Raw genomic sequence first — 25,261 nt, 5'->3', positions numbered from 1 at the left:
AACGGATTTGATTTTTTAATAGATAAAAAAAAGGAATACAATTAGATATGATTCCGACTACAGTAAAAGTACATTTGAATAAGAGGCTTCAAAGCCTATTTAAGACATGCATCTACAACAATATAGACACGTCTATTGATAAACGATGACAGACTACAAAAGATCAGACTAAATACACAAGTCAATATCGTTTGTCTGGAAAATACTTAAAGGTTTTCATACAAGAGATAAGGGACTACATCAAACTCAAGCTACAAGAACAATAGTCTCAAACTCTTAAAGGTAGAGACAGGCAGGAAGGTCAATAGAACTTGGGCGTTGGGAGTCTCAATAAAATACATGCATTTAAAAAGCATAGATTTTAGATAGTGGGATACTTGGTGGGTTACACAGTACAGTTAGAGGTTACGAGGCCCTTCTTGCTCTTCGCTTGGCGCACCTCCTCCATGAGGTCCTTGAGATACTGGATCTCATTGGCGATGGAGTCTGCTTTCTCCGCAAGCTTGTGGTTCCTTTGCTCGAGGTCGTCACACTCCGCGCTCAAGGCCTCCTGCTCAGTCTTCTTTTTCTGGCGGTAGCGCGTGGCCGCCGTCTTGTTCTGCGCCATCTTCTTGAGCTTCTTCTCCTTCGGGGGTCCTCCAGTGGAGGACTTCATTTTCCCACTCGATGTGGTGGTGGATGGCTGGTCTGGATGTTGTGGCCTAGACTTGGGGGTTGTTGGGTACGGTTTGCTCTCGTTTTGGAACCTTGACTGAGTTGTGTCGATGGAGGGCTGGTTGAGCTGACCAGAGGAGCTGAAGCTGCTGTCACTGTCAGAGAGAATCTCTGGGATGGTGATAGTGGTGGTTGTCACACCGACCTCCCGTTTAGGGGCCAGGAGGACGACGATGCGGGTCGGGGAGAGAGACAGCACAATGCTGGGGACCGGCTGGGGTACCTCAAGGTGAAGCGGCTTCTCGCTGATGCTCGCGGAGACATACACCTCACTGCCCAGCTCTAAGGTGAAGGTGGGAGATGGAGGAGGAGAGGGAGCTGGGGACTGTGGCTCCGACTTGATCTCCAGCTCCTCCTGGGCATCAGGGACGCAGGGGGGAGGTGAATGAAACCCCTCCTGAGGGTCTTCCTGGAGCTGTGACATGGTCGGGGGGAGAAGTGGATCAGTGGTGGTGGGGAGGTCCGTGGGAGTAGGGAGAGTGGGGAGGGGGAGTAAATCCAGCTCCATGGGACACTCAAAGGAAGTGATGAGGTCTTCAGGGGAGCTGGGGGAACCGTCTGGGCTGCAGGAACCAATAAGGGAGTCCAGATCAAACTCACTCAGGTCTACCCTCTCGGCCATCCAGTCCATGCCAGAAAAGGCATCTTCTGTGGAGGACAAAGAGAGGGTTAATCCGCTGCTCAATAGCTAAAGTAATACACTGGAATTACAATTTGTGATAAGTCCTTACCTTTTCTATACGGCAAAAAACAGATGGGAATCAAATATAAATCGCTATGGATTTATACACACTGTCGACCAGTATGAACATACGTGGGAAGGACTAAGGATGTTATGGTCCTCACCTTTCCCATCATCTGCACCAATGTGATGGGTGTGGCCTAGCTGGTCAGCAGATAGCCAAGGGAAGGACAGCAAGTCTGCCTCAGCCTTCTCTTCCTGGAGGAGCAGTGACGGCGGAGTGGGAGGGGGGGATAGAAGGAGAAGTGAAGAAGAGGAAGATGACGAGAGGAGTGAAGCCCCCCCCTCTATCGAGGTAACTTCATCTTGGTGGCGCAGCGACCCCATGGGGTCAGCCATGAGAGAGGAAGGCCCCCAGAGTAGGGCCTCCATATCGTCCAGGCCAAACTGTGAGCTCATCATGGTCATAGCTCTGTTGTTCAGTCACTAGGATCTGAGACGGTAGGTACGGCAGTAAGAGGTTGAGCGATTCTTTTATGCTGTCAACTACAGCAGTGCTGAGGGTTTCCACAAGGGACCTGGGAAAGAGACAGGATTAGACATGGTGAGTTCATGTAATAATGTGAACATTAGCTCATAATGTAGGCAAATTAGCTTTTTCTCCTTTGTTGATTTTTATATTATGTCATGGTCGGCAGTGTTATGTTGTGTAATATTTGGACACATTTTTGATTGGGTAGGAAAAACATTAAGTCTGAGCTTATGTTTATATATGTAATGTGTTTTGTGCACAACACTGTCCCTACCATTTTACAACGCTGGCACTGAATACCCTCCCTGCCTTTGTCTTGTGACTCGCAAACGCGCCAAATGAGGTCAGTTTCCACAGCAACCATCGTCAGAATGGAAGTGTGTCTAGCGAATGAGATGGCGGCTTCCGCCTCCCTAACCAACAGCCACACTTGTGTTCACCCTCCCGCGTTAAACACTGATTATATCGCCATTTTGTTCAACAACAACAACAAAATCACGAACCATTTTGTTTGCCACGTTGACATTCCTGGAAATTCCATAAAATCGTACCACCTATTTTTGAACAATTGGTGACAATGGCTAGCGCTGTAATTATGAAACTACTCACTGACCATTTTGCCCGAAAGAAATACAATTTAACATTCTCTGATCTGACTCGTGACGTTGGTATCCAATGTCATTCCAAGGATTTGTCTGGCGAATGGCGACCTTACGGCAAGTTATACTATATGTATTTAGAAAATACTTCGCCAAACATAAGCAGGCTAATAGCTTCACAAATTGAGGTTCGAGCACATTGACGTCATTGGGCTGTCAGATTCACGTTAGCTAGCAAATTGCTTACAAATAAAATCCTTAAATATATACTTACGTCATTTTGACAAATATGAAGTTGAAGCAGTGCACTGGGTTGATGCACTGTTGGATTTGCTGCTGCTAGGACCGCCGCAAGCCGTTAAACTGCCATTTCGCTCAAGAGAGCGGTGTCACTTGAATGTTGATATTGTTGGGCGCTGGTGGAAAATGGCGCATTTTGAGAGCGCCGCGTAATATACAACTCCCAAAAGACCAATGATTTATATACACACTAGAATACTGATAGGAGTCGCTGTGTTGAAGCCTCCGTGCCTCCCATCGGTGGTACCCCCGTCATTGTAAAACATATTTTGGAACTTATAGAAAAGCATTTATTAATGTCTACATTCATTTTTGTCACGTTTATTCTATTACAGAGACCATAATGCATACTTTTAAAGTATATTATGTGAGATAAATATACAAATAAAAAGTGAAAAAATACACATTTTCCCTAGTCACATTTTTAGAGGTTACTAATGTTACTGTCCTCAACTACAGCAAAGAATACTTCAATATATGTAATTTTGTCCTTGAAACATTTAATTGAAATAGAATTCCAATAGAATTCCATTCTAGTCTTATGGCGGACTGAGCCTACTGGTGAGTACCAATATGGCCGACCGGTGGCTTCAAAGCCTCTAAATGGCCACTACATAGTATAAGCTTTCCAGGGTTTATATACATCGTTGATGTAGACCTAGGATATCCATCCACAGGCACTCGCTAGCTTCTATAACCACAGTCATAAACCCCAGTTATTTCTACAAATTATCTTCTTAAAATGTGATATTAAACCTACCATATCCACACTGCTAACCTTATGCCCAACCCCTCAATTTGAATTAAGACCAAAATCAATTTTTGTTTGCCAATTTTGACTTGGTGGCTGTGTAATCAGACTTTGTCGTTTAAAATGTGATATTAAACCTACCATATCCACACTGCTAACCTTATGCCTAACCCCTCAATTTGAATTAAGACCAAAATCAATTTTTGTTTGCCAATTTTGACTTGGTGGCTGTGTAATCAGACTTTGTCGCTATAGAAGCGAGTGGGAACCATATCAGTTTATTGCATGTCCTTTTTAGTATTCAGATAATTCACAAATAGTATATAGATAAAATGTCCCATTGATATTCTCAGCAGTACACACTGCATAATAAAACATCTCACATTCATACTCTTACATTTTAAATACTTTATTTGAAACCACAAATCGCATGACAGTCGAGAGGATTAAAACATTTCAAAGTTCATGGATATATGGAGACTTATGGATACAGAAAGCACCTTCTCCATGCAGCAAAGCTGCCCAAAACAGCCGACACCGAGCAGTACCGCTGCTTTGCCTTTGTCCTATGCAGGCCTGCAATCTGAAAGCCACTTACTGTCAGCCTATGTACATGGCTGAGACTCCCAAATATTAGCACTGCAAGTTTGCACTGATAACCAAGGCTGTTCACAGGGGCTGAAATTTCAGCAACTTGTCAGCAAAGGCTGGCTTCATGTAGGCTTCATTGGGGCAACCCACTTCAAAAATGAGCACATCCCTACGGCCTCCCCCCAAAAAAACAATATCTTGCATGTGTCCAAAATATTGCCAGACCTTTACTGCAATAACGACGGCAGACACACACCTCAAAATCTACTGGCTGCGAGAAAGAAAGTCTGCCACACTTGGTGCAGTTCATTGAGCTCCTCCTGTAGCTCTTGGGTCACACCACGGATCCTGGTGGCAAACTTAGTCTCAGAGCCCTTTTTCAGCCTCTGGCCATCATTGTCATTATAATACAGGTCCATGTCTCTGGCAAATCCTTGCAGGATCATCTTAGACTTTATGCCCAACTGTTGGGACTTATTACACCCAGGATGCACTGCCTCTGCCACCCTGGCTATCCGAAGGGCCTCAGGATCAGCATGTTGGAGCCTGTGGAAGTTATACCGCCTCAGCTCAGCCATCCCACTGTGGATGAAGCAAAGACACAACTCCACGTCTGCTATCTCAGCTGTGTACTTCTGTACCACCTCCTCCAGCCTCTTTCTGTCCACAGACTTGATTTTGTTGTTGTCCATGGTCGCTTTGATGCCCATCCCAGTACCCGAAGCCACCATGCCCGCCCCAACTGCCGTCCCTATGAGGGAGGCACCCATGGTTATGGGGGCGAGGACAATGCCCACAACGGCCACCACCCCTCCCATTACGCCCGTGGTGCCCCCTGCGATGCTCATGGTTTTGGTTTTCTTCTGCACTTTGTCCAGCTTCTCGGCAAGGTCGTTGAGCTCTGTGATGTGGCCTCGCAGGGTATCGCTACGCTTCATTAGCAGGCAGTTGAACAGACGGAGGCCATTTTTCACATAGAGGCACCGCTGGCTGAACTCCCTGGTGGGATGGATTTATTTAAAAAAACTGATTTAATAAAAGACGTGCTGATTAAATGGTATGCCTGCGTGTATTAGATGTAAGATCAAAGCTCTATCCTTGAAATGGTGTGTTAACCACATGTGTACAGTAAGAGTTTAGTCTGGTCTCACCTGTTCTCATCCTCTAGACTGAGGCCATGAAATGAAGGAGGCATGTTTTCCCAGCCTGAAAGAGAAACACATACACAATTATAAACCAAATGTATTATCCCTCAGTAATATATGGTCATCTATTGAATCATAGACAGCTGAGAACAGTAGAACAATTACAGAAGAACAGTTGCATGTTCTTTCATCCTTAAAAATTAATTAAATACAATGTAATGTATTGTAAAATAATACGAAATACAGTACCAGTCAAAAGTTAGAACACACCTACTCATTCCAGGGATTTTCTTTATTTGTACTATTTTCTTCATTTTAAAAAAGTAGTGAAGACATCAAAACTATGAAATAACACATATGGAATACTGTAGTAACATAAGTAACAACTCAAAATATATTTTAGATTTTAGATTCTTCAAAGTAGCCACCCTTTGCTTTGATGACAGCTTTGCACACTCTTGGCATTCTCTCAACCAGCTTCACCTGGAATGCTTTTCCAACAGTCTTTTCCTAGCCACTGTGCTTCTACATTTGCATTGCTTTCTGTTTTGGGTTTTAGGCTGGGTTTCTGTATAGCACTTTGACATCTGCTGATGTAAAAAGGGCTTTATAAATTAAATAGATTCATTGAAGGAGTTCCCATATATGCTGAGCACTTGTTGGCTGCTTTTCCTTCACTCTGCGGTCCAACTCATCCCAAACCATCTCAATTGGGTTGAGGTCAGGGTGATTGTGGAGGCCAGTTTATCTGATACAGCACTCCATCACTCTCCTCAAATTGCCCTTACAGCTGGAGGTATGTTGGGTCATTGTCCTGTTGAAAAACAAATGATAATCCCACTAAGTGCAAACCAGATGATATGGTGTATCGCTGCAGAATGCTGTGGTAGCCATGCTGGCTAAGTGTGCCTTGAATTCTAAATAAATCACTTACAGTGTCACTAGCATGCACCCCTACACCGTCACACCTCCTCCTCCATGGTGGAAACCGCACATGCAGAGATCATCCGTTCACCTACTCTGTCTCACAAAAGACAAGGCGGTTGGAACCAAAAATCTCAAATTGGGACTCATCAGACAAAAGGACAGATTTCCACCGGTCTAATGGCCATGGCTCGTGTTTCTTGGCCCAAGCAATTCTCTTCTTCATATTGGCGTCCTTTAGTAGTGGTTTCAAAGCAGAAATTTGACCATGAAGGCCTGATTCCCAGAGTCTCCTCTGAACAGTTGATGTTGAGATGTGTCTGTTACTTGAACTCTGTGAAGCATTTATTTGGGCTGCAATTTCTAAGGCTGGTAACTCTAATGAACTTATCCTCTGCATCAGCGGTAACTCTGGGTCTTCCTTTCCTGTGGCGGTCCTCATGAGAGCCAGTTTCATCATAGCGCCTGATGGTTTTTGTGACTGCACTTGAAGAAACTTTTAAAGTTCTTGACATTTTCTGAATTGACTGACCTTCATGTCTTAAAGTAATGATGGACTTTCATTTTCTTTGCTTATTTGAGCTGTTCTTGCCATAATATGGACTTGGTCTTTTACCAAATAGGGCCATCTTCTGTATACCACCCCTACCTTGTCACAACATAGATGATTGGCTCAAATGCATTAAGACAGAAAGAAATTCCAAAAATTTACTTTTTACAATGCACACCTGTTAATTGAAATGCATTCCAGGTGACTACCTCTTGAAGCTGGTTGAGAGAATGCCAAGAGTGTGCAAAGCTGTCATCAAAAATATGTTCTTAACTGATTTGCCTAGTTAAATATAAAATTAAAGTCAAAGGGTGGCTACTATGAAACATCTAAAATATATTATATTTTGACTTTGTTTAACACTTTTTTGGTTACTACATAATTCCGTATGTGTTATTTCATAGTTTTGCTGTCTTCACTATTTTTCTACAATGCAGAAAATAGTACAAATAAAGAAAAGCCCTGGAATGAGTAGGTGTCTCCTAACTTTTGACTGGTACTGTACATCTGTCGTAATAATGTTTAACTCACATCCAACTGTCTTCATCCACCTCATTAGATTTTCAAATTCCTGCTGCAAAACAAAAATAGGTACAAATAGGTTTTTAGGTCAAATTGAATTGATGGATAATCTAATAATGCAGGTGAACAGCAACAGAAATAGGGAAAACCTCATGTGAAGCCTGGCTCTGGCTTCGACACTGAGAATAGGACGTACTTCATACATTGGTACAAAAGAAGGATAGAAAATCCCCCCAATCATTACAATACAAATCAATAATTTCAGACTTCACTCTGTACCTCTGCTTCCTTATTGAATTGATAGTTCTGATAACGTTGACCAGGTTGGAACTGTGGTACTGCCTGTGTTTTGTCGACGCTACTAGATGGGTTTAACTGAAATAATAGAGATACAAAAACCATTGGTAATTATTTTTATTGAATACAATGTAGGTAGGATTATATCCACTTATTGTCAGGTACGATATGGCACGTGTGTATGTGTGTGTGTGTGTCTCTCACCTGGAATGTGTTCTCATCAGGCAGTACTTCTAGATAAGTTAATTGGTCCTGAACCTCGCTGTAGACTGACTCTGATTGGAAGATGGTGGTAGGTCGATATGACAGTGGTGGTTTATTTACAGGTGGTGGTGGGGGGTGAACGAGGGTGGGGGCGGGAGTTGAGGACGAGCAGGCGGAGATCCTCCTTTTGCGTTGGTGGGCTATGGAATGAATTTAGTTTTGTTTCACAGACACAAGCAACTCTATTGCTGCAACTTCATCATAGTATCATAGCCTTCCCTTACGGAAAAAAACACATGGTTTCACATGTGGAAGATCTCCTTTTTGTGAAAACCCAAATTAGTCATTATGATACACACCCAGTGATTTTCAACTTACTTCTTTTACACACATTGTGTATGTTGATTTATATTTTAGTCATTCAGCAGTCACTTTTATGCATCCATTTTTTTTTCCTGTAATTATTATTCAGTGTCCTCATCTGGGATTTGAACTCACAACCTCTTGGTTCACGGCATTATGATCTTTATGCTACTCCACCACATCTGTGTCAATAACTGATTTCACCTGCATTACTACATTTTGGAATTCATAGTAAATCTCAGCTTTGTATAATACACTCAATATAAACTATTATATTTAGCATAGTGATTCCGGAGTAACTTTTAAACACAATAATATGCCCCATGAAGATTAGACAACAGTAAAATCTCAAATTGTTGAGAGAAATAAATTAAATCAATGATGAGACAATAGTCAGATTCAGTAAAATAGCAGGTCAAATGGCACTCTTTTGCTAAGTGCAGAGACTTATTATAAGTCATTAATGTGAAGGGCAATGCTACAGACATTATGGTGCCGCAGAAAGATCAGCTCACCTCAAATCCAGAGGTTGTGAGTTCAAATCCCAGGTGGGGTCATATTTCAGCTCAACAACGTACCACTTACTAATAAAACCACCATATCATTACTTTATTATAATGGTTTGGGGCCATCTGGAACCATCGTGACATACGGACGACTGATAAAACAAATGTCTTGAGAACATCTTAAAAACATCCTATCATGGTCCTTACCCTTATGGAAAAACAACCTGAATTTCACATGATCAAGTGTTTAAGTTAAGTTGATCATGTGAAATTCAGGTCGTTTTTCCGTGACAGAAAGTAAAGCAACATGTAATAACATGAAACTAAACACGTGACAACATGTGTAAATGTGGTCTCGGGAATTTCACTTATGAAATGTCACAGGTGAAGTGTTCCAAAAACACATATTTTCACATGTGAACAATAACAACAAATCAACAAGACACAAGTACATTTCATAACCATGAGGGGACTTTTTGAGTTTCAGGAAGGAAGGAACATAAAATAGAGATTTCACACATTTCATTGTGAACACTTCTCTGTCACACAGGTACTGTATTGGTTTCACCTCAGATGAAAGCAATGACAGCATATCACAGTAAATACATGTTGTACTATATCCTTTGAACTGCACCACGTGCGTATGTGTTTGTGCTTCTGTCAGCACCAGTTGGAGACAAGGGGCATGTACTGCTCTCACCTGCAGCAGAGGTTGGAGTTGTGTGGTCGTTGTTTCGATCCCTGAGGGGGAACGGGACAGGGTGTGGGAGGGGGGCCCTCCTGGCCGTGGTGGGGGCCGTGAAGGGTGAGGCGACCTCTTATTGTCTGTGTTTGAGGGCTATTGCACATGAAAAACCCCAAAGGCGATGTTAGTTGTGAATTGATATAAGGGCCTAAAAAGTTACTTGAGTGATGCTACTAATGAGTGGTGCTTACCCTCGGACTCTGGGATCTATTGACGTCATAGCCCCCATACAAGGACTGGGTTTCAGATTTGGGTCGAGCTGGGGGTCGAGCAGGGCGAGGGGATTGACTGTGCTTTCGTTCTATGGAATCCTATACCAATACATAGAAAGCAAAGATATCTTATTGACAGTTTTCTTCTTTGCAATGAATATGAAGTACTCTCTCTCACCTGAGGTTGTAATAGGTGCATTTCAGGTAGAGTCCTCTCATACTCTGAAGAGGAGCGGGACATCATGGGGGACCGAGGGGGTCTCACAGGCCTTGGGAGAGGAGGAGGGGAGGGCTTATTTTTGCCATACACATCTAAGGCCTGTGTTAAACCAAGAGAAGAGTAGTGGGTTGATTTTTTTATTCAACCTATCTTACTGTATACACTATATACTGGCTTATTCAGTGGTCCTCTTGGTTTACCTTCTCAGTCATTCCAAGTTTAGATCGATCAACATTGTTATAGTCCCCGCTTGCAGTTGGAGAGGGGCTTAGAAGAGTGCCATGGGTCTTGGGAGGAACTGGAGGGCGGCGAACAGGACAGGGGCTCAAACGGGGGCTCTGATAGTCCGTTAGGGAGCCAGTCTGATTGGAGGTCTGTCAAAACAGTTCATAGATCACTTAGCAACAATAATTGGAACATTAACTGCAAAACACAGTGAGCCAGACTAGAAAGGGTAGAATGAGAGGGGGGGGGGAATAGGAAGAGGCCCCGGCCTCTGCACAGCAGTGCGTGCATCTCCTATGCTGGTTCTGATAGGAAAACGGATTAGAAGAACCAAGGTATAATGAAACACAAGAGAAGAGAGAGTGTTGTTGACTCAGCTGGGTATCCATCACATTGCCATAGCCTGGGGAGAGCCCTGGGTTCTGCCTCTTGTCCAGGGGCTCTGAGTGGGACATACACGGGGGTAATGCCGGCTGAGTCTTGATTTTGTACACAGATTGGCTTCTTTCTGTTAGACTTGGCTGAGATACAAATCACAAAGTCACAATTATGTGCAGTTAAACAGTATATAGACTGTTGTGTCATAGAGCATTGGGCCATTAACTGAAAGGTTGCTGGTTTGAATACCTAAAGGTAAAACATTTTTTTTTTTTTTTAATCAGTCATACTGCCCTTGAGCAATGCTCTTAACTCTAATTGCTGCAGGGGCTTTGTACAATGGTGACCCTACTCCCTGCGGGTGTCTCAGAGGAAGTTGGGATATGCACCAAAAAATGTTAAACATTTCCATTACATACTTTTGTGTAACAGGACAAATATAAGCACCCCCCAATCATAGTATTATTATATGAATAATAAGTACTTTACTGTTACAGCCAATTAGGAATAATGAAATGATAATGTAGCTATTGTGTGTGTTATGAACTTGAGTTTTTATAAGCACCCCCAACGTAATCATAGTATTATTATATGAATAATAAGTACTTTACTGTTACAGCCAATTAGGAATAATGAAATGATAATGTAGCTATTTGTGACCAACCAGAGTTTTGAAACCCAGGTCTCCTGCATACGACAGTATAAGGTGCATTTCTTCATGTCTTTGAATCATACCTTGTTAATGCTGTCATAGCAATTGAGCCTGGGGAAAAGTTTAGTGCTGTCCTGTATTTGATCTCACTTGGCTACTGCTCACCTGGGGCTCTGACATCTGAGGCCTCCGGTCACTAGCAGTCACAAAGTTTGGCCGAAAGGGAGACTGGCTTCTTGACATTGCAGCCCCTGGTGTCTGGCTATTCCATAGGCGTCCATTGTCCCTATCATTCTATCAAACGCAATTAAAAAATGTAACACTGTCAAAGAAGGATTTGAAAAACTTTCCTTCTGGCATCATCCTTACCGTTGATGCGTTTTCCTCTTGGTTGTCTGAATCCTCCTGTAAGGATGGTAGGTCATAGGACCCGATGACTGTAGACGACTTCACCAAGAATGACTTCCTGGGGGGTATAGGAGGCTGGGGGCAGAATGATGGGAAATCACAACATCAAATCACTGCAAACTCTCGCTTGTCTTTTTACATGACAAATCTTCAGTGAGAGCTTTGTTTTGAAATGTTGCACTTTCCCCCTGATATCAAGTCTACTGTGTGAGGAACATCCAAGACTCATAAATACAAGATACATCTAACTATGATAAATACTTTTAGCCATAGTGTTGGATTAAGGCTTAAGTTTCACGCTGAAAGTTGGCCCTGTTTTAATGATGACACAACAGCCAACCAATGTATAGGACCATATCATTTTCACAACAAAACGTCCCTGAGAGTTCCTGTCGCTCAAAAGCACTTGACTGGCCATCACCACTGTCAGACTATCAGTAACATGACACTCAAAACAAATCTTGCTAAACATTTATGTTACTGACTGGTCTTTTAGATAGAAAGATTGTTTGTTATCTATAATGAACTACTACTGTCTCTCTGACTGCATATTATGTTGAAAAGCCTGCTTTTAAAGTGCAAATTTTCAAATATGTGTCACACCCTGACCATAGTTTGCTTTGTATGTTTCTATGTTTTGGTTGGTCAGGTTGTGATCTGAGTGGGCATTCTATGTTGGATGTCTTGTTTGTCTATTTCTATGTCTGGCCTGATATGGTTCTCAATCAGAGGCAGGTGTTAGTCATTGTCTCTGATTGGGAACCATATTTAGGTAGCCTGGGTTTCACTGTGTGTTTGTGGGTGATTGGTCCTTTCTCTACACCAGATAGGACTGTTTAGGTTTTTGTTCGTTATTTCATGTCTAGTTCCTTTATTAAAGAACATGAATAACCACCACGCTGCATTTTGGTCCGCTTCTCCTTCACCAGAGGAAAACCCTTACAATATGTCAAAGCCATCTAAATGCTTTGACATGTGCTAAGTTCAGATAATGAATATATCACTGGTTTGACCGGTTTCTTTCTTTCGCCTTTACGGGACTATCCTCTTTTGTGTCTATGGAATTTCGATTATGCAACTCTGTACTTCATAGGTATTTTGGCACTGCAGGTTTTGGCTGTACATGAGGTTGGCATATTGTAGTGTCTTACGTCTTCATAATCTAAACCATTTTACACTATTTTACAATCCTTTTATTGTTTCATTAGACTTGAATTTCATATTATCCTCTAAAAGCCACTGCTATTTGTAAGGCCAGAGTAAACGGTCACTCTGGTTCGGTTTAAGTTATGGATTAGATGTATCCTTAATGATAATTTGTATGTTGCCCCATCAAAACAGAATGTTTTCCCCAAAGTCAATGTAGGACCTTACCGTTGTCATGCTTTCAGCCTCGTCTCACCTTCAGTCTGTCCCTCTCTTTGAGTCTCTCCCCTTACACTTCTCTCTGATGCATGTTCATGCTCTCACACCTGTTGTGGAATGGATGATAATGATGTCTGTGCCTCTGTCTTTGTCACCTATGCCTTTGTGATGTCAAATAGGTGTGCTCTCACTGCTGCTTGGGAACAGAAAATACATGGATCTCTTTGCACCACTGCTCTCAGACTTTCCTTTGACACAAATGGCACCCTATTCTCTATTTGGTGCACTACTTTGGTCAAAAGTAGTGCAACCTTTGAGGGAATAGTGTGCCATTTGGGATGCAACCTGTTTCTCCTCAGATAACAATTTCCTCATTCCTCTTTAGTCCTTCCCCTGTGTATTCCCCCTCTTATGACTCTGTGTCTTGGGCTCTGGTCAAAAGTACTGCACTATGTAGGGAATGGCATGCCATTTGCCCTTATATGACCTTACTCACTGTTACCCATGTGCACCTTTGTTAAAACTTCTTTGGGATAGGGGGCAGCATTTTCCCATTCGGATGAATAGCGTGCCCAGAGTAAACTGCCTCCTACTCAGTCCCATATGTTAATATATGCATATTATTATTGGATAGAAAACACGCTGAAGTTTCTAAAACTGTTTGAATTATGTCTGTGAGTATAACATAACTCATTTGGCAGGCAAAAACCTGAGAAGAAAATCCAAACAGGAAGTGGGAAATCTGAGGTTTGTCAAATTCACAGTGGGATGTGGGTTATGTTGCACTTCCTAAGGCTTCCACTGGATGTAAACCGTCTTTAGAACGTTGTTTCAGGCTTCTCCTGTGAAAGGGGGCTGGATGAGAGCTGTTTGACTAAGGGGTCTGCCAGCAGCCTCGTTCTCAGTCACGCGCATTTCACATGAGAGGTATCTCTCTTTCCATTGCTTTTCTACAGACAATGGAACATTATTGAACATTTATGATAAAAACATCCTAAAGATTGATTCTATACTTAGTTTGATAAGTTTCTTCCACTTGTAATATAACTTTTTTAACTTTTCATCTGACTGGACCTGAACACGCTTTTGGATTTGTTTACCAAACGCCCTAACAAAATAAGCTATTTGGACATAAATGGACATTATCGAACAAAACAAACATTTATTGTGGAACTGCAATTCCTGGGAGTGCATTCTGATGAAGATCATCAAAAGTAAGTGAATATTTATAATGCTATTTATGACTAATGTTGACTGCTCAACATGGCGGATATTTCTTTTGGCTGGTTTGGGCTCTGAGCGCCGTTCTCAGATTATGCTTTTTCCGTAAAGTTTTTTTGAAATCTGACACAGCGGTTGCATTAAGGAGAAGTGTATCTAAAGTTCCATGCATAACACTTGAATTTTCATCAACATTTATAATGAGTATTTCTGTGAATTCATGTGGTTCTCTGCAATATCACTGCATGTTTTGAAACTACTGAACATAACATGCCAATGTAAAATAAGATTTTTGGATATAAATATGAACTTTACCGAACATACATGTATTGTGTAACATGAAGTCCTATGAGTGTCATCTGATGAAGATCATCAAAGGTTAGTGATTCATTTTATCTTTATTTGTGCTTTTAGTGACTCCTCTCTTTGGCTGGAAAAATGGCTGGGTTTTTCTGTGAGTTGGTGGTGACCTAACATAATCATTTGTGGAGCTTTCGCTGTAAAGCATTTTTGAAATCAGACACTGTGGCTGGATTAATAATACTTTTATCTTTAAAATTGTGCCTAATACTTGTATGTTTGAGAAATGTGATTTATGAGGGTTCCTCTGTTTTTAGCCAAACCTCCTAGAAACGCATCACAATGATCCGCAGAAAGTGTGCTTGACCTTGAAATTCAACCGTATCAGCAGGGCCTCACAAACAATGTGGCTGCAGACAATCCTTCTCTTTGAATGCACCCAATAGCCTGTGGCTGCCCTCTCTTTGTGTCTGAAACACATAACAGATAAACACAAAAAACAGATTCCGCCAGGTTAAATAAACAGTATGAATATGAAGTTAGATTGATAAAGATGGAGAGTTCAGGTTCAGTTTGTTGCGTGCCAATAATGTGTTTGTTTAAAGTGCTCTTACCTGTTTGTGTCTTTTTTTTAAACTCCATAACTTGATTGCTAAGGTCATTTTAAGATGCCAGGCTTGAAAATCTATTGTGACTCACTATCCAAACCAGACACAACTGGTTTCAAGTGACCAAGAGACGTCTTCTTCGGTGAGATTTAATGGGTGTTGGCATCCAATATATTTTGCATTACCGCCACCAACTAGACTGGGGTATATATCCATCATATACTTTGTGATACAAAATGTGAAAAAGGGACTAACCATACACTAATTTAAAACCCACTACCCCATTCCACTATCTAACCCTACGGCCTGGGAGAACAGAACACCACCACTCAACACACCCTGTAACTCTTCTCTTGTACACCCAAGCACTTCTCTGCTACTGCCACCACTACACTACACACTCCTCTGTCCCATGCCCTCCTGCACACTTCCCACATATTGCAATCTCCCTCCTACACACTACTGCAACATGACCATAAACATGGCACCTGAAACACTGCAGTGGGTTTGACACAAAAGCTCTAACAGGATAACTGATATATGCTATCATGACTTTGTCGGGTAAAGACTGACTCAAAACTCAAAAGGCCTGACAGTGACTCCTCTGTTTCACTACGCTCACCACCAAGTCTGCGTCACACCAGATGGTGGGCGTCACACACACACACAGGGAATCTTCAACTTCAATTGCTCCGCCTCTGCTTAACGCTACCCCATGGATCACTCTTTTCACTTGCGCTGTGTCCTAAAAGCAAAGCAAGAAACAGATCTTGACCCAAGTTAGGTGACACGGAGCGCCAGCTCCTTCTGGGCAGAAGAAACACAAACAAATATCACAAGTCCACTACGAGTTACCCTCACTGATTCAGCTGCACCCAACTCCTTACCCACCCATTCTGAAACCATAAATGGATCTGCCAAAAGGCAAGAATCCATTAAAAAAGAAAATGTGACTCCTATTGGACCAGATTCATCTTTATCATGTCCATCAATGCAAGTCTCGGACTCGGAGCTCTTTGCCACACTTTCCATCTGCATTAAATCACCCTCATTCGTTTCCAGTACTAGGTTTGGGGTACTTCTTACTCTATACTTTCCACCAGTCTTCTTCAACACCCCATCTCTCTTTTTATCCCCAACTTCATCCAATTCAAACTCAACCTCTTCCACACCTTTTCCATTCCACACTTTTCCTCTTCCGTTCCACACATTCTGCAGCCTTTTCCCAGTTTCTCAACACTGACTGACCTGACTTCGTTCTATGCTCTCAGACACCTGCAAGTAAGAACTTCCCAAGAGACATCATGTGATATCCTACTGCTATATAGTGAACAAACTGAAAATCAGACAGCGGATGTATTTGCATCAATGGATACAGTGCATTCGGAAAGTATTCAGACGCATTTACTTTTTGCACAGTTTGTTACGTTACAGCCTGATTCTAAAATATATATATTTTTATTTTATTTTTTTCTCATCAGTCTACACACAATAGCCCATAATGACAAAGTGAAAACAGGTTTTTATACATTTTTGCAAATTTATTAAAAATTAAAACCAAAATATTTTTTTTACATAAGTATTCAGACTCTTTGCTATGAGACTTGAAATTATTGAGCTCAGGTGCATCCTGTTGCCATTGATCAACCTTGATGTTTCTACAACTTGATTGAAGTCCACCTGTTGTAAATTCAATTGATTATACATGATTTGGAAAGGCACACAACTGTCAATGCAAGGTCCCACAGTTGGCAGTGCATGTCAGGGCAAAAACCAAGCCATGAGGTCTAAGGAATTGTCCGTAGATATCTTAGACAGGATTGTGTCAAGGCACAGATCTGGGGAAGTGTACCAACAAAAGTCTGCAGCATTAAAGGTCCCCAAGAAAACATTGGCCTCCATCATTCTTAAATGGAAGAAGTTTGGAACCACCAAGACTCTACCTAGAGCTGGCCATCCGGGCAAACTGAGCAATCGGGGGAGAAAGGCCTTGGTCAGGGAGGGGACCAGGAACCCGATGGCCACTCTGACACAGCTCTAGAGTTCCTCTGTGGAGATGGGAGAACCTTTCAGAAGGACAACCATCTCTACAGCACTCCACCAATTAGGCCTTCATGGCAGAGTGGCCAGACGGAAGCCACTCCTCAGTAAAAGGCACATGACAGCCTGCTTGGAGTTTGCCAAAATGCACATAAGACTCTCTGACCATGAGACACAAGATTTTCTGGTCTGACGAAACCAAGATTGAACTTTTTGGCCTGAATGCCAAGCGTCATGTCTGGAGGAAACCTGGCACCATTCCTATGGTGAAGCATGGTGGTGGCAGCTGTGGGGATGTTTTCCAGCGGCAGGGACTGGGAGACTAGTCAGGATCGAGGGAAAATGAACGGAGCAAAGTACAGAGAGATCCGTGATGAAAATCTACTCCAGAGTGCTCAGGACCTCAGACTGGGGTGAAGGTTCACCTTCCAACAGGACAACGAACCAAAGCCCACAGGAGTGGCTTCGGGACTAGTCTCTGAATGTCCTTGAGAGGCCCAGCCAGAGCCTGGATTTGAAACTGATCTAACATCTCTAGAGAGACCTGAAAATAGCTGTGCAGCGACTCTCCCCCTCCAACCTGACAGAGTTTGAGAGGATCTGCAGAGAAGAATGGGAGAAAATCCCCAAATACTGGTGTGCCAAGCTTGTAGACTCGAGGCTGTAATCGCTGCCAAAGGTGCTTCAACAAAGTACTGAGTAAAGGGTCTGAATACTTATGTAAATGTCGTATTTCAGGTTTTTATTTTAAATAAATGTGGGAAATGTTCTAAAAGCCTTTTGCCAAATAGGGCTATCTTCTGTATTCCACCCCTACCTTGTCACAACACAACTGATTGACTCAAACGCATAAAGGAAAGAAATTCCACAACTTAACAAGGCACAACTGTTAATTGAAATGCCTTCCAGGTGAGTACCTCATGAAGCTGGTTGAGAGAATGCCAAGAGTCTGCAAAGCTGTCATCAAGGCAAAGTGTGGCTACTTTGCAGAATCTCAAACCTTTTATGACTAGGGGGCGATATTTTAATTTTTAGATGAAAAACGTTCCCATTTTAAACAAGTTATTTTGTCATGAAAAGATGCTCGACTATGCATATAATTGACAGCTTTGGGTAGAAAACACTCTGACGTTTCCAAAACTGCAAAGCTATTGTCTGTGAGTGCAACAGAACTGATGTTACAGGCGAAACCCAGATAAAAATCCAATCAGGAAGTGCTGCATTTTTTAAAACCGCCTCATGCCAATGACTCCTTATATGGCTGTGAATGAGCTACGAATGAGCTTACGTTTTCTACATATTCCCCAAGGTGTCTACAGCATTGTGACATCTTTTTACACATTTCTGTTGAATAATAGCTGTAAGGGACCACATTTAGCAAGTGGTCACATGATGTCTCCCGCGGAAAATCTTGCGTAAAGTACTGGGGTAGCCATTTTTCCAATCGCTTCTTATGAGAAACCAATTGCCTCCATGGATATATTATCGAATACATATGTTAAAAACACCTTGAGTATTGATTCTAAACAGCGTTTGCCATGTTTCTGTCGATATTATGGAGCTAAGTTGGAAAAAAGTTTGGCGTTGTAGTGATAGCATTTTCCGGTCGATTTCTCAGCCAAGCATGATGAACAAACGGGAGCTATTTCGCCTACAAAAATAATATTTTTGGAAAAAAGGAACATTTGCTATCGAACTGGGAGTCTCCTGAGTGAAAACATCCAAAGTTCTTCAAAGGTAAATGATTTAATTTGATAGCTTTTCTTATTTTTGTGAAAATGTTGCCTGCTGCCAGCAGAGCCTTGCATAGCATTATGCCATGATAAACTTACACAAATGCTTGTCTTGCGTTGGCTGTAACGCATATTTTGAAAATCTGAGATGACAGTGTGATTAACAAAAGGCTATATTTCATTTGTGATTTTCATGAATAGGAAAATTTTCTAGGGGTATTTATGTCCACTGCGTTATGCTAATTCTCTTGAGGCTATGATTACGCTCCCGGATCCGGGATTTAACATTTTTTTTGGTTACTACATGATTCCATGTGTGTTATTTCATAGTTTGTTATTTGAAACCTTTCAAATCTCTCCCTATCATGGGGACAATTGGGGGTACCCTCCCCTGTTGTATCTTGGCCTGCTATATCTCAGGCTCTGTAGTACACACATACCTTTTTCAGAATCCCACAGTTCTTACCTTTCTAACAGTACTAAACATGTGTTTTAGGACTTACAGTTTTGAAACCAAATATTACTTAGAGGGTAGTATACAATATAATGCCTCATTTAGAAAATGCCACCAGAGGGTGTCAGAGGTTGAAGTTAAAAGCAAAGCTGCTAAAAGTTCTGCTGAGATTACGTATTCTGTATGTTATTTATCTACACTACATAACCAAGAGTATGTGGAAACCTGCTCGTCGAACATCTCATTGTAAAATCATGGTCATTAATAAGGAGTTGGTCCCCCATTTGCTGCTATAACAGCCTCCACTCTTCTGGGAAGTCTTTCCACTAGATGTTGGAACATTGCTGCAGGGACTTGCTTCCATTCAGCCACAAGAGTATTAGTGAGATCGGGCGCTGATGTTGAGTGATTAAAACTGTCTTGCAGTCGGCGTTCCAATTCATCCCAAAGGTGTTCAATGGAGATGAGGTCAGGACTCTGTACAGACCAGTCAAGTTCTTCCACACCGACCTCGACACACCATTTCTGTATTGACCTCGCTTTGTGCTCGGGGTCATTGTCGTGATGAAACAGTAAAGGGTCTTCCCCAAACTGTTGCCACAAAGTTGGAAGCACAGAAACGTCTAGAATGTCATTGTATGCTGTAAATTTAGGATTTCCCTTTACTGGAACTAAGGAGCCCGATCCATGAGAAACAGTCCCAGACCATTATTCCTCATCCACCAAACTTTACACTTTGCATTTGGGCAGGTAGCATTCTCCTGGCATCCGCTAAACCCAGATTTGTCTGTTGGAATGCCAGACAGTGAAGCGTGATTCATCACTCCAGAAACCATGTTTCCACTGCTCCAGTGTCCAATGGCAGCCAGCTTTACACTCCAACTCCTCTAGCAGGGCATAAATTTGATGAACTGACTTATTGGAAAGGTGGCATCCTATGACTGTGCCATGTTGAAAGTCACTAAGCTCTTCAGTAAGGTCATTCCACTGCCGATATTTGTCTACGGAGACTGCGTGGCTGTGTGCTCGATTTAATACGCCCTAAATAGACAAATCCACTAATTTGAAGGGCTGTCCACATTCTTTTGTATAAAGTGTATTTATCAGAATTAGGTTAATCAATCAATGTGCATGAAAAAAAAACACATATTGAAACAAACAATTCTAAAAATCTACCTGCAATAAAGCATGCCTAGAAATATGATAATGATGAAGGTGTGGTTTTGAGTGCTAGAATGTTTTGCTACATATTTTATAGCAGTGTGAATTTAACTCCTGAATGAATAAACTTCTCTTACATTTTATGCAGAGTGGAATTCCACTCTACCTTTAGTATTTAGTATGATACGCAAATGTTATACAAAGGGTATGTTACAAAGGGTTTTGTTTGAATATTAAAAATGTTTTAGGAAATGTGTTTTAGGGGTTTCACAATCTCATTAAAAAACGGTTTGGTGATTATTGTTTATTTGGTGTTTATTGATTATTATTAATTGTTTTTAGAGCATGGAGCTTTGTTCCCCACAATGTCCCAAAACCAATTAGGGAATAAACTGTATAACGTAATAATATAGTAGCCACTACTGAGTGGAATAGATTATTTAGCATTTTCTGCATTATTTCATGCTGTTCATATTAAACAGCTTTAACTTATCTATGATATTCACTAATTGGATGGGTTATATTTAGGACAATGTTTTATTTCTTTATGTTTGTATGCTATAATTTGAAAAGCATCTTACCGTATTATTGTATGTATTTGACATGTTAAGCGAATTACCCAAAATAACACTCATTACATTTCTTCCCCAAATGAGCGGTGTTGTGGCACTAACTGGTGGTCATATGGGGAACTTGTTTGTGACAGTATCACTTCCAATGTGTCAAAAAAGAAGAAACAAAAATAATAAAAACACGAACAAAATGATATACAAAATATAGTTACCACACCTTAATAATCTAATTGGACTCTATTCTATATAGGTCCACGGTCTTGACTAAATGACTCTTTCATGGCATTTAGTCTAATGTCATATCTAGGGTGATCCTACTTAGTGGTGTGTTGCTCTGGGCACTATCCTAAGTTGATTACTACATGATACAAGTCTACAGCTATAAGGCACTAGCTTCGGACAGTCTCCAGGGATGTTCTATGAACTTCTGGAGAGAAACTGGTGATTAATGTAGCTGTAGAGTCAAAAGGGCTTCAGGGTCTATTTTCAACTTTACCAAGACTGGTATTTTGCTCAGACCCTTAAGTGATCCTAGTATAAATCCTGATTAAATGTTTTGTTGTGCATGTGTGTTTCTGCTTGCACAAGTACACATGCCAAGGGCAAGAAAACCAAGTATCCTGGTAGGCTGCAACCTGGGTAGAGTGAGTCTGATGTCATTATTTCATTTCCATGTCAATGACCATGTGTCAGTAAGAATCGGTACCGACCTCAAGCCATATGCCAAGGGGACCTGTAGTGATTTTACTACAAGTCAATGTGTCTTACACCATTGTAGTGGAGATTGGTATGAAGGAGTCTATTTCATAGCTATGTTATCCACGGAGGAGCTAACCTCACAACGGAAGTATTCTATAAGCACTGAGCCAGTCGTACGCGGTTTGATCATGGTTCATGACTTCTAATAACTCTCCTCCTGAATGGAAGGTTTTATTTATTAGCGGCATGTGTGTTAACCAACAGAAGACTGTTTTGGAAATTCTCTTCACCGTGTTGCAATCTGAGCGACTACTACCTCATCTGTCGCTGTTATCAAGGGCAATTAAAATTATTTGGTCTCTAACCTTCTTACGGACTGTGGCTGGACTGACTGTTGCTGGCATTGGTACTGGTACCAAAGGGGGCCAGCTACCCTACCAATTTATCCCAAAATGTTATCCTACCAGAACACATGATTAGAGCATTTTACTAGTTGCATTGTAGTTGAGACTGCACATGGCAAGAAGTGATTATTGTTGCCATTTTTTTGGGGGGAGGTGGAAAGTCCACTGGACTTCTTTTACGACCACTGTGGTAACTCAGATGTATTCTAAGGTTATCCTCGTTGAAGGGCTTGTCCGCTCCTCTCTGTTTTCGTGGGGAAGTTTACACCTTGTTTCCTGATCAGATGGCCTCATACAGTGTTGCATGTAGCCCCCCCCCCCTAACGAGAAGTTTGCGTCCTTTGTACGAGTTGTCAGTAGCCGCGTAGTTAGTAGATTGGCTGTAACCTTTCAACCTGGTGCTTGTGCTTCAAAACGCTCAGTGGCTGTCATGACCTGAAGGACAAGAGAAGTTCATCTTAGCCACAGCATCACATGACTCCAAGGAGGAGGGAAGTGGCTCACTCACAGAGACTGCTGGTTCGAAATCATGAAAATAAGAGCCTATTAGGTTTGCTGATTTGAATGTGATGAGATTTTTTAATATCTGCTTGAGTCAAATTCTGCAGCAAGAGGTATCGAAAAGTATTTTTCCCAAGGGGTCCTGTCGACAGATACTCCTTGTGGGTGACTGTGTTACAGCCAGCGTTAGGAGAAGACAGTGTGATAAATGGAGACGGCACAGTTACTTGTGACAATACTGGGTTGGTTTACAAATCCATTAGTGGGATCAAACGATCCATCAAGTCTGCTCCGAGTAGCAGGTGTTCAGTGTCGAGGCTGGTAACATACACAGGGTGAACAAGCTATACGTCTTGGAAGTGTAGTTTCAGCATGAGTCCCATTGTGAGAGGTGAGGTAGTCTGAGTGAAACCTCTAAGTTTAGTGTCGCATCGTTCCATTTTTTAACCAACATTTGGCTGGGTTCAAAGCCCTTTTGAGATCATTGAACAATGTTTGAGAGCTGAGCGATATTGCCGAGCCCGAATCAATTAGCACATCACAGCTTAAGCAGTCCTCCAGGACTGTTTCCAGGCAGCGACCCTGGGAGTTGCCCTCTGTGGTCACATTCCCCACAAAGTGGATTGATTGTTGGCAACGGCGTGATGTGTCATTTGTGTTCATGGTGAAAACAGATTGACTCATCGGAGTTTGAGTGGAATTGGCTATTGCGATGTTGTTTACCTTGTGCATCACAATATTTGTATCTAAGTCTATAGTCAAAGCCCATGGGCTTGTTTTTTGATCGAGTGGGTCCTGGATAGGGTTTTGAGTGAGAGCAGGGGTAATTTGATAGTTTACGTCCTCGCTAATGGTGTTAATTTCGTTGGACCTGTTCTTAGGCAATTCCATGACTAGTCATGGTGACTTAATTTGTTCCTCTTTCTCAAATTCTTGAAGCTTTTGTACTTCTCTTACCAGATATTCTAGAGAGTATAGGTTACCCTTGTGCCCTGACACCTTGTGTGGGGGGGTGGGTGCAGGAACGTAGCGTTCAGGTTGATTGTAGCGGTAGTCGTTTCGCTGGCGACGTTCTTTATAGTTATTTGGACCGCGTGGTTATTGGTTTTGTGGTAGATGCTGTTGTTGTGCAGTCATCTCTCAACACGCATATCCCTGATAAAGCACCTTCTAACTGGAGTTAGTGCTCCTGTTCAATATTGAAAACCGAGATGTCAGGGCTCTTAGGGCGGCTCACTATTTATGTCTCAAAAGCTTTGCTTGCAAACTCTCTGAGTTCTGAGATTGGCAAACCAATGTGGGCTGTAAGGCACAAGTAGTTAATGAAGTTGGGATACAAGATCGACAGAAAAATGTTGTTTGAATGGTAATAGCTCTTCCATTCCTATTTCAGTGAGTAGGTCAAAGTAAGCTGAACGAAGCCCATGATAGTATGCTTGTGGGTGTTCAATCCGAGCTTGTTTGACAGTGTTAGTCAGCGTGCTGTCATGTTTGCGAATCGCAGAACCACTGAATTCTATTTTCAAAGCCGTGGCAAGTTTCACAGAGTCGTTTTGCACGTGTTGCTGTTGTAGACAGATTAACCTTGTCACATGTCTATTCGACGTTCGCTTCAACAGGTAAAGCCTGTCAGCACCTGTAGCGTTAGGGTAGCCATCCAAGGCGTTCTCTATGTCTGCAAAGAACATCTATGTCATTTGGCTTCCCTGGAATGGGGTCAAAGGTGCGGAAGTTTTTGCCGATTTTGTCAAGGCGTTCCGTGTCAAGTGCGTGGAGAGGGTTGGCTTCATCCTGTGGGAAATTTTGGGCCGAAAGGCCAAGATGAGAAGCCAAGCTTTGGCTTTGTTGGCGTGTAGGCGCCATATTACTCTGTGCCGGATGGCCAAGAGGAAAAGACTGAGGGACACCTGAGAGAGGTAAGGTCTGAAATCTTCTGTCGTCTTCACTCGTTTGTGTACTGAGCTCCGGTTGCGAGCTTGGTTGCTTTGTTGGTTAGTCACGCTGTAGCGCATGACTGTTCTGGAGTTCTTCCAGGTGGTATCTAAGGGTGGTATTCTGCTGCATTGGAGTTTTGTCATCCAAGTTGGTTATTGTGTTCATTAACTGATCGCCTTTGGTCTGCAGATGTATCTAGCTTGGTGTGGATTTCGTCCTATTTATTTTTTGGCTAAATTGAGTAGTTCCTGTAGAAGACAATTTTGTTCAAGAGTTTGTACTCGTTCATCGTCATACGTTTTTGCCATTTCTTTTAATTGTTCCGTTCTCAAGCGCAGTTCCTCGGCTAGCAGTATCCTTTTTGGGGTCTCTACTGTGGTACTGGAACAATGTCGATCCTTGCTGGCGCCCATACTTCAGGGCTAAACTGGAGAGAACCTTTACAAGGCCTGCACCTGATGGTTTATTTTGGAGGATGTTTATCTCAATTTCTGCCGTTTTTTCGCTTATGGCATAGTTTGGGTTTGTATTGCTGCTGAGGTCCTTATCTGAAAGATCAACCTGGTAAAAATGTTTGTTTGGCAATTTAACTTCCTGGTTAAATCAAATGAGACAAGGACACCCAATCAGTTAAGATTGGTTGAATATTATAAAGTGTAACCAGTTGTTACAGATGTGAGAAAAAAGTGTAGATTCTATCACAAGAGGTGATTTAACCCTGAAAACTGAAATCACATGGGATTACAGC

General features: G+C 42.0%; 3 protein-coding genes across 7 annotated transcripts; all 3 read right to left on the bottom strand.

Moving 5' to 3' along the window:
- Positions 1-2: 2 nt before the first annotated feature.
- Positions 3-2,974, bottom strand: atf4b (activating transcription factor 4b). 2 transcript variants are annotated; one of them, XM_064988643.1, is made up of 3 exons: positions 2,802-2,974; positions 1,561-1,974; positions 3-1,362 (listed from the first exon to the last, which is right to left on the bottom strand). In XM_064988643.1, exons 2-3 carry the CDS (start codon positions 1,862-1,864, stop codon positions 386-388), a joined length of 1,281 nt encoding a protein of 426 aa, XP_064844715.1. In that variant the 5' UTR covers positions 1,865-1,974; positions 2,802-2,974; the 3' UTR covers positions 3-385. The 2 variants fall into 2 exon arrangements, with proteins under 2 accessions (XP_064844715.1, XP_064844716.1); XM_064988644.1 differs by having other exon boundaries at positions 3-1,359.
- Positions 2,975-3,971: 997 nt separating this feature from the next.
- LOC135555863 (uncharacterized) lies at positions 3,972-8,019 on the bottom strand. The gene is made up of 5 exons (XM_064988641.1): positions 7,812-8,019; positions 7,590-7,685; positions 7,320-7,362; positions 5,321-5,375; positions 3,972-5,168 (listed from the first exon to the last, which is right to left on the bottom strand). The coding sequence occupies exons 3-5, from the start codon at positions 7,342-7,344 to the stop codon at positions 4,427-4,429; spliced, it is 822 nt and encodes a 273-aa protein (XP_064844713.1). The 5' UTR covers positions 7,345-7,362; positions 7,590-7,685; positions 7,812-8,019; the 3' UTR covers positions 3,972-4,426.
- Positions 7,933-13,151, bottom strand: LOC135555861 (uncharacterized). Of its 4 annotated transcripts, XM_064988637.1 has the most exons (7): positions 12,895-13,151; positions 11,482-11,595; positions 11,278-11,406; positions 10,058-10,231; positions 9,816-9,956; positions 9,617-9,736; positions 7,933-9,518 (listed from the first exon to the last, which is right to left on the bottom strand). In XM_064988637.1, the coding sequence occupies exons 1-7, from the start codon at positions 12,901-12,903 to the stop codon at positions 9,045-9,047; spliced, it is 1,161 nt and encodes a 386-aa protein (XP_064844709.1). In that variant the 5' UTR covers positions 12,904-13,151; the 3' UTR covers positions 7,933-9,044. The 4 variants fall into 4 exon arrangements, with proteins under 4 accessions (XP_064844709.1, XP_064844710.1, XP_064844712.1 ...); XM_064988638.1 differs by lacking the exon at positions 11,278-11,406 and having other exon boundaries at positions 7,934-9,518; positions 12,895-13,150; XM_064988640.1 differs by lacking the exons at positions 7,933-9,518; positions 9,617-9,736 and having other exon boundaries at positions 9,821-9,906; positions 12,895-13,147.
- Between the last annotated feature and the right edge of the window lie 12,110 nt (positions 13,152-25,261).

This window comes from Oncorhynchus masou, chromosome 15, assembly GCF_036934945.1.
Source record: "Oncorhynchus masou masou isolate Uvic2021 chromosome 15, UVic_Omas_1.1, whole genome shotgun sequence".
NCBI classification, from domain to species: Eukaryota; Metazoa; Chordata; class Actinopteri; order Salmoniformes; family Salmonidae; genus Oncorhynchus; species Oncorhynchus masou.
The sequence above is the reverse complement of the archived record's forward strand: the minus strand, read 5'-3'. Positions and strand labels throughout refer to the sequence as shown.

Excerpts from the sequence above, each read along its gene's own strand:
- atf4b (XM_064988643.1), bottom strand. The coding sequence starts at position 1,864 with ATGACCATGATGAGCTCACAGTTTGGCCTGGACGATATGGAGGCCCTA. Across the intron at positions 1,363-1,560 it reads TGGTGCAGATGATGGGAAAG|AAGATGCCTTTTCTGGCATG; the intron begins GTGAGGACCATA and ends TGTCCTCCACAG.
- LOC135555863 (XM_064988641.1), bottom strand. The coding sequence starts at position 7,344 with ATGAGGTGGATGAAGACAGTTGGAT. Across the intron at positions 5,376-7,319 it reads GTGGATGAAGACAGTTGGAT|GCTGGGAAAACATGCCTCCT; the intron begins GTGAGTTAAACA and ends TTTCTCTTTCAG. Across the intron at positions 5,169-5,320 it reads AGTCTAGAGGATGAGAACAG|GGAGTTCAGCCAGCGGTGCC; the intron begins GTGAGACCAGAC and ends CCATCCCACCAG.
- LOC135555861 (XM_064988637.1), bottom strand. Across the intron at positions 11,407-11,481 it reads AAGAGGAAAACGCATCAACG|AATGATAGGGACAATGGACG; the intron begins GTAAGGATGATG and ends TGCGTTTGATAG. Across the intron at positions 9,957-10,057 it reads AACTTGGAATGACTGAGAAG|GCCTTAGATGTGTATGGCAA; the intron begins GTAAACCAAGAG and ends GGTTTAACACAG.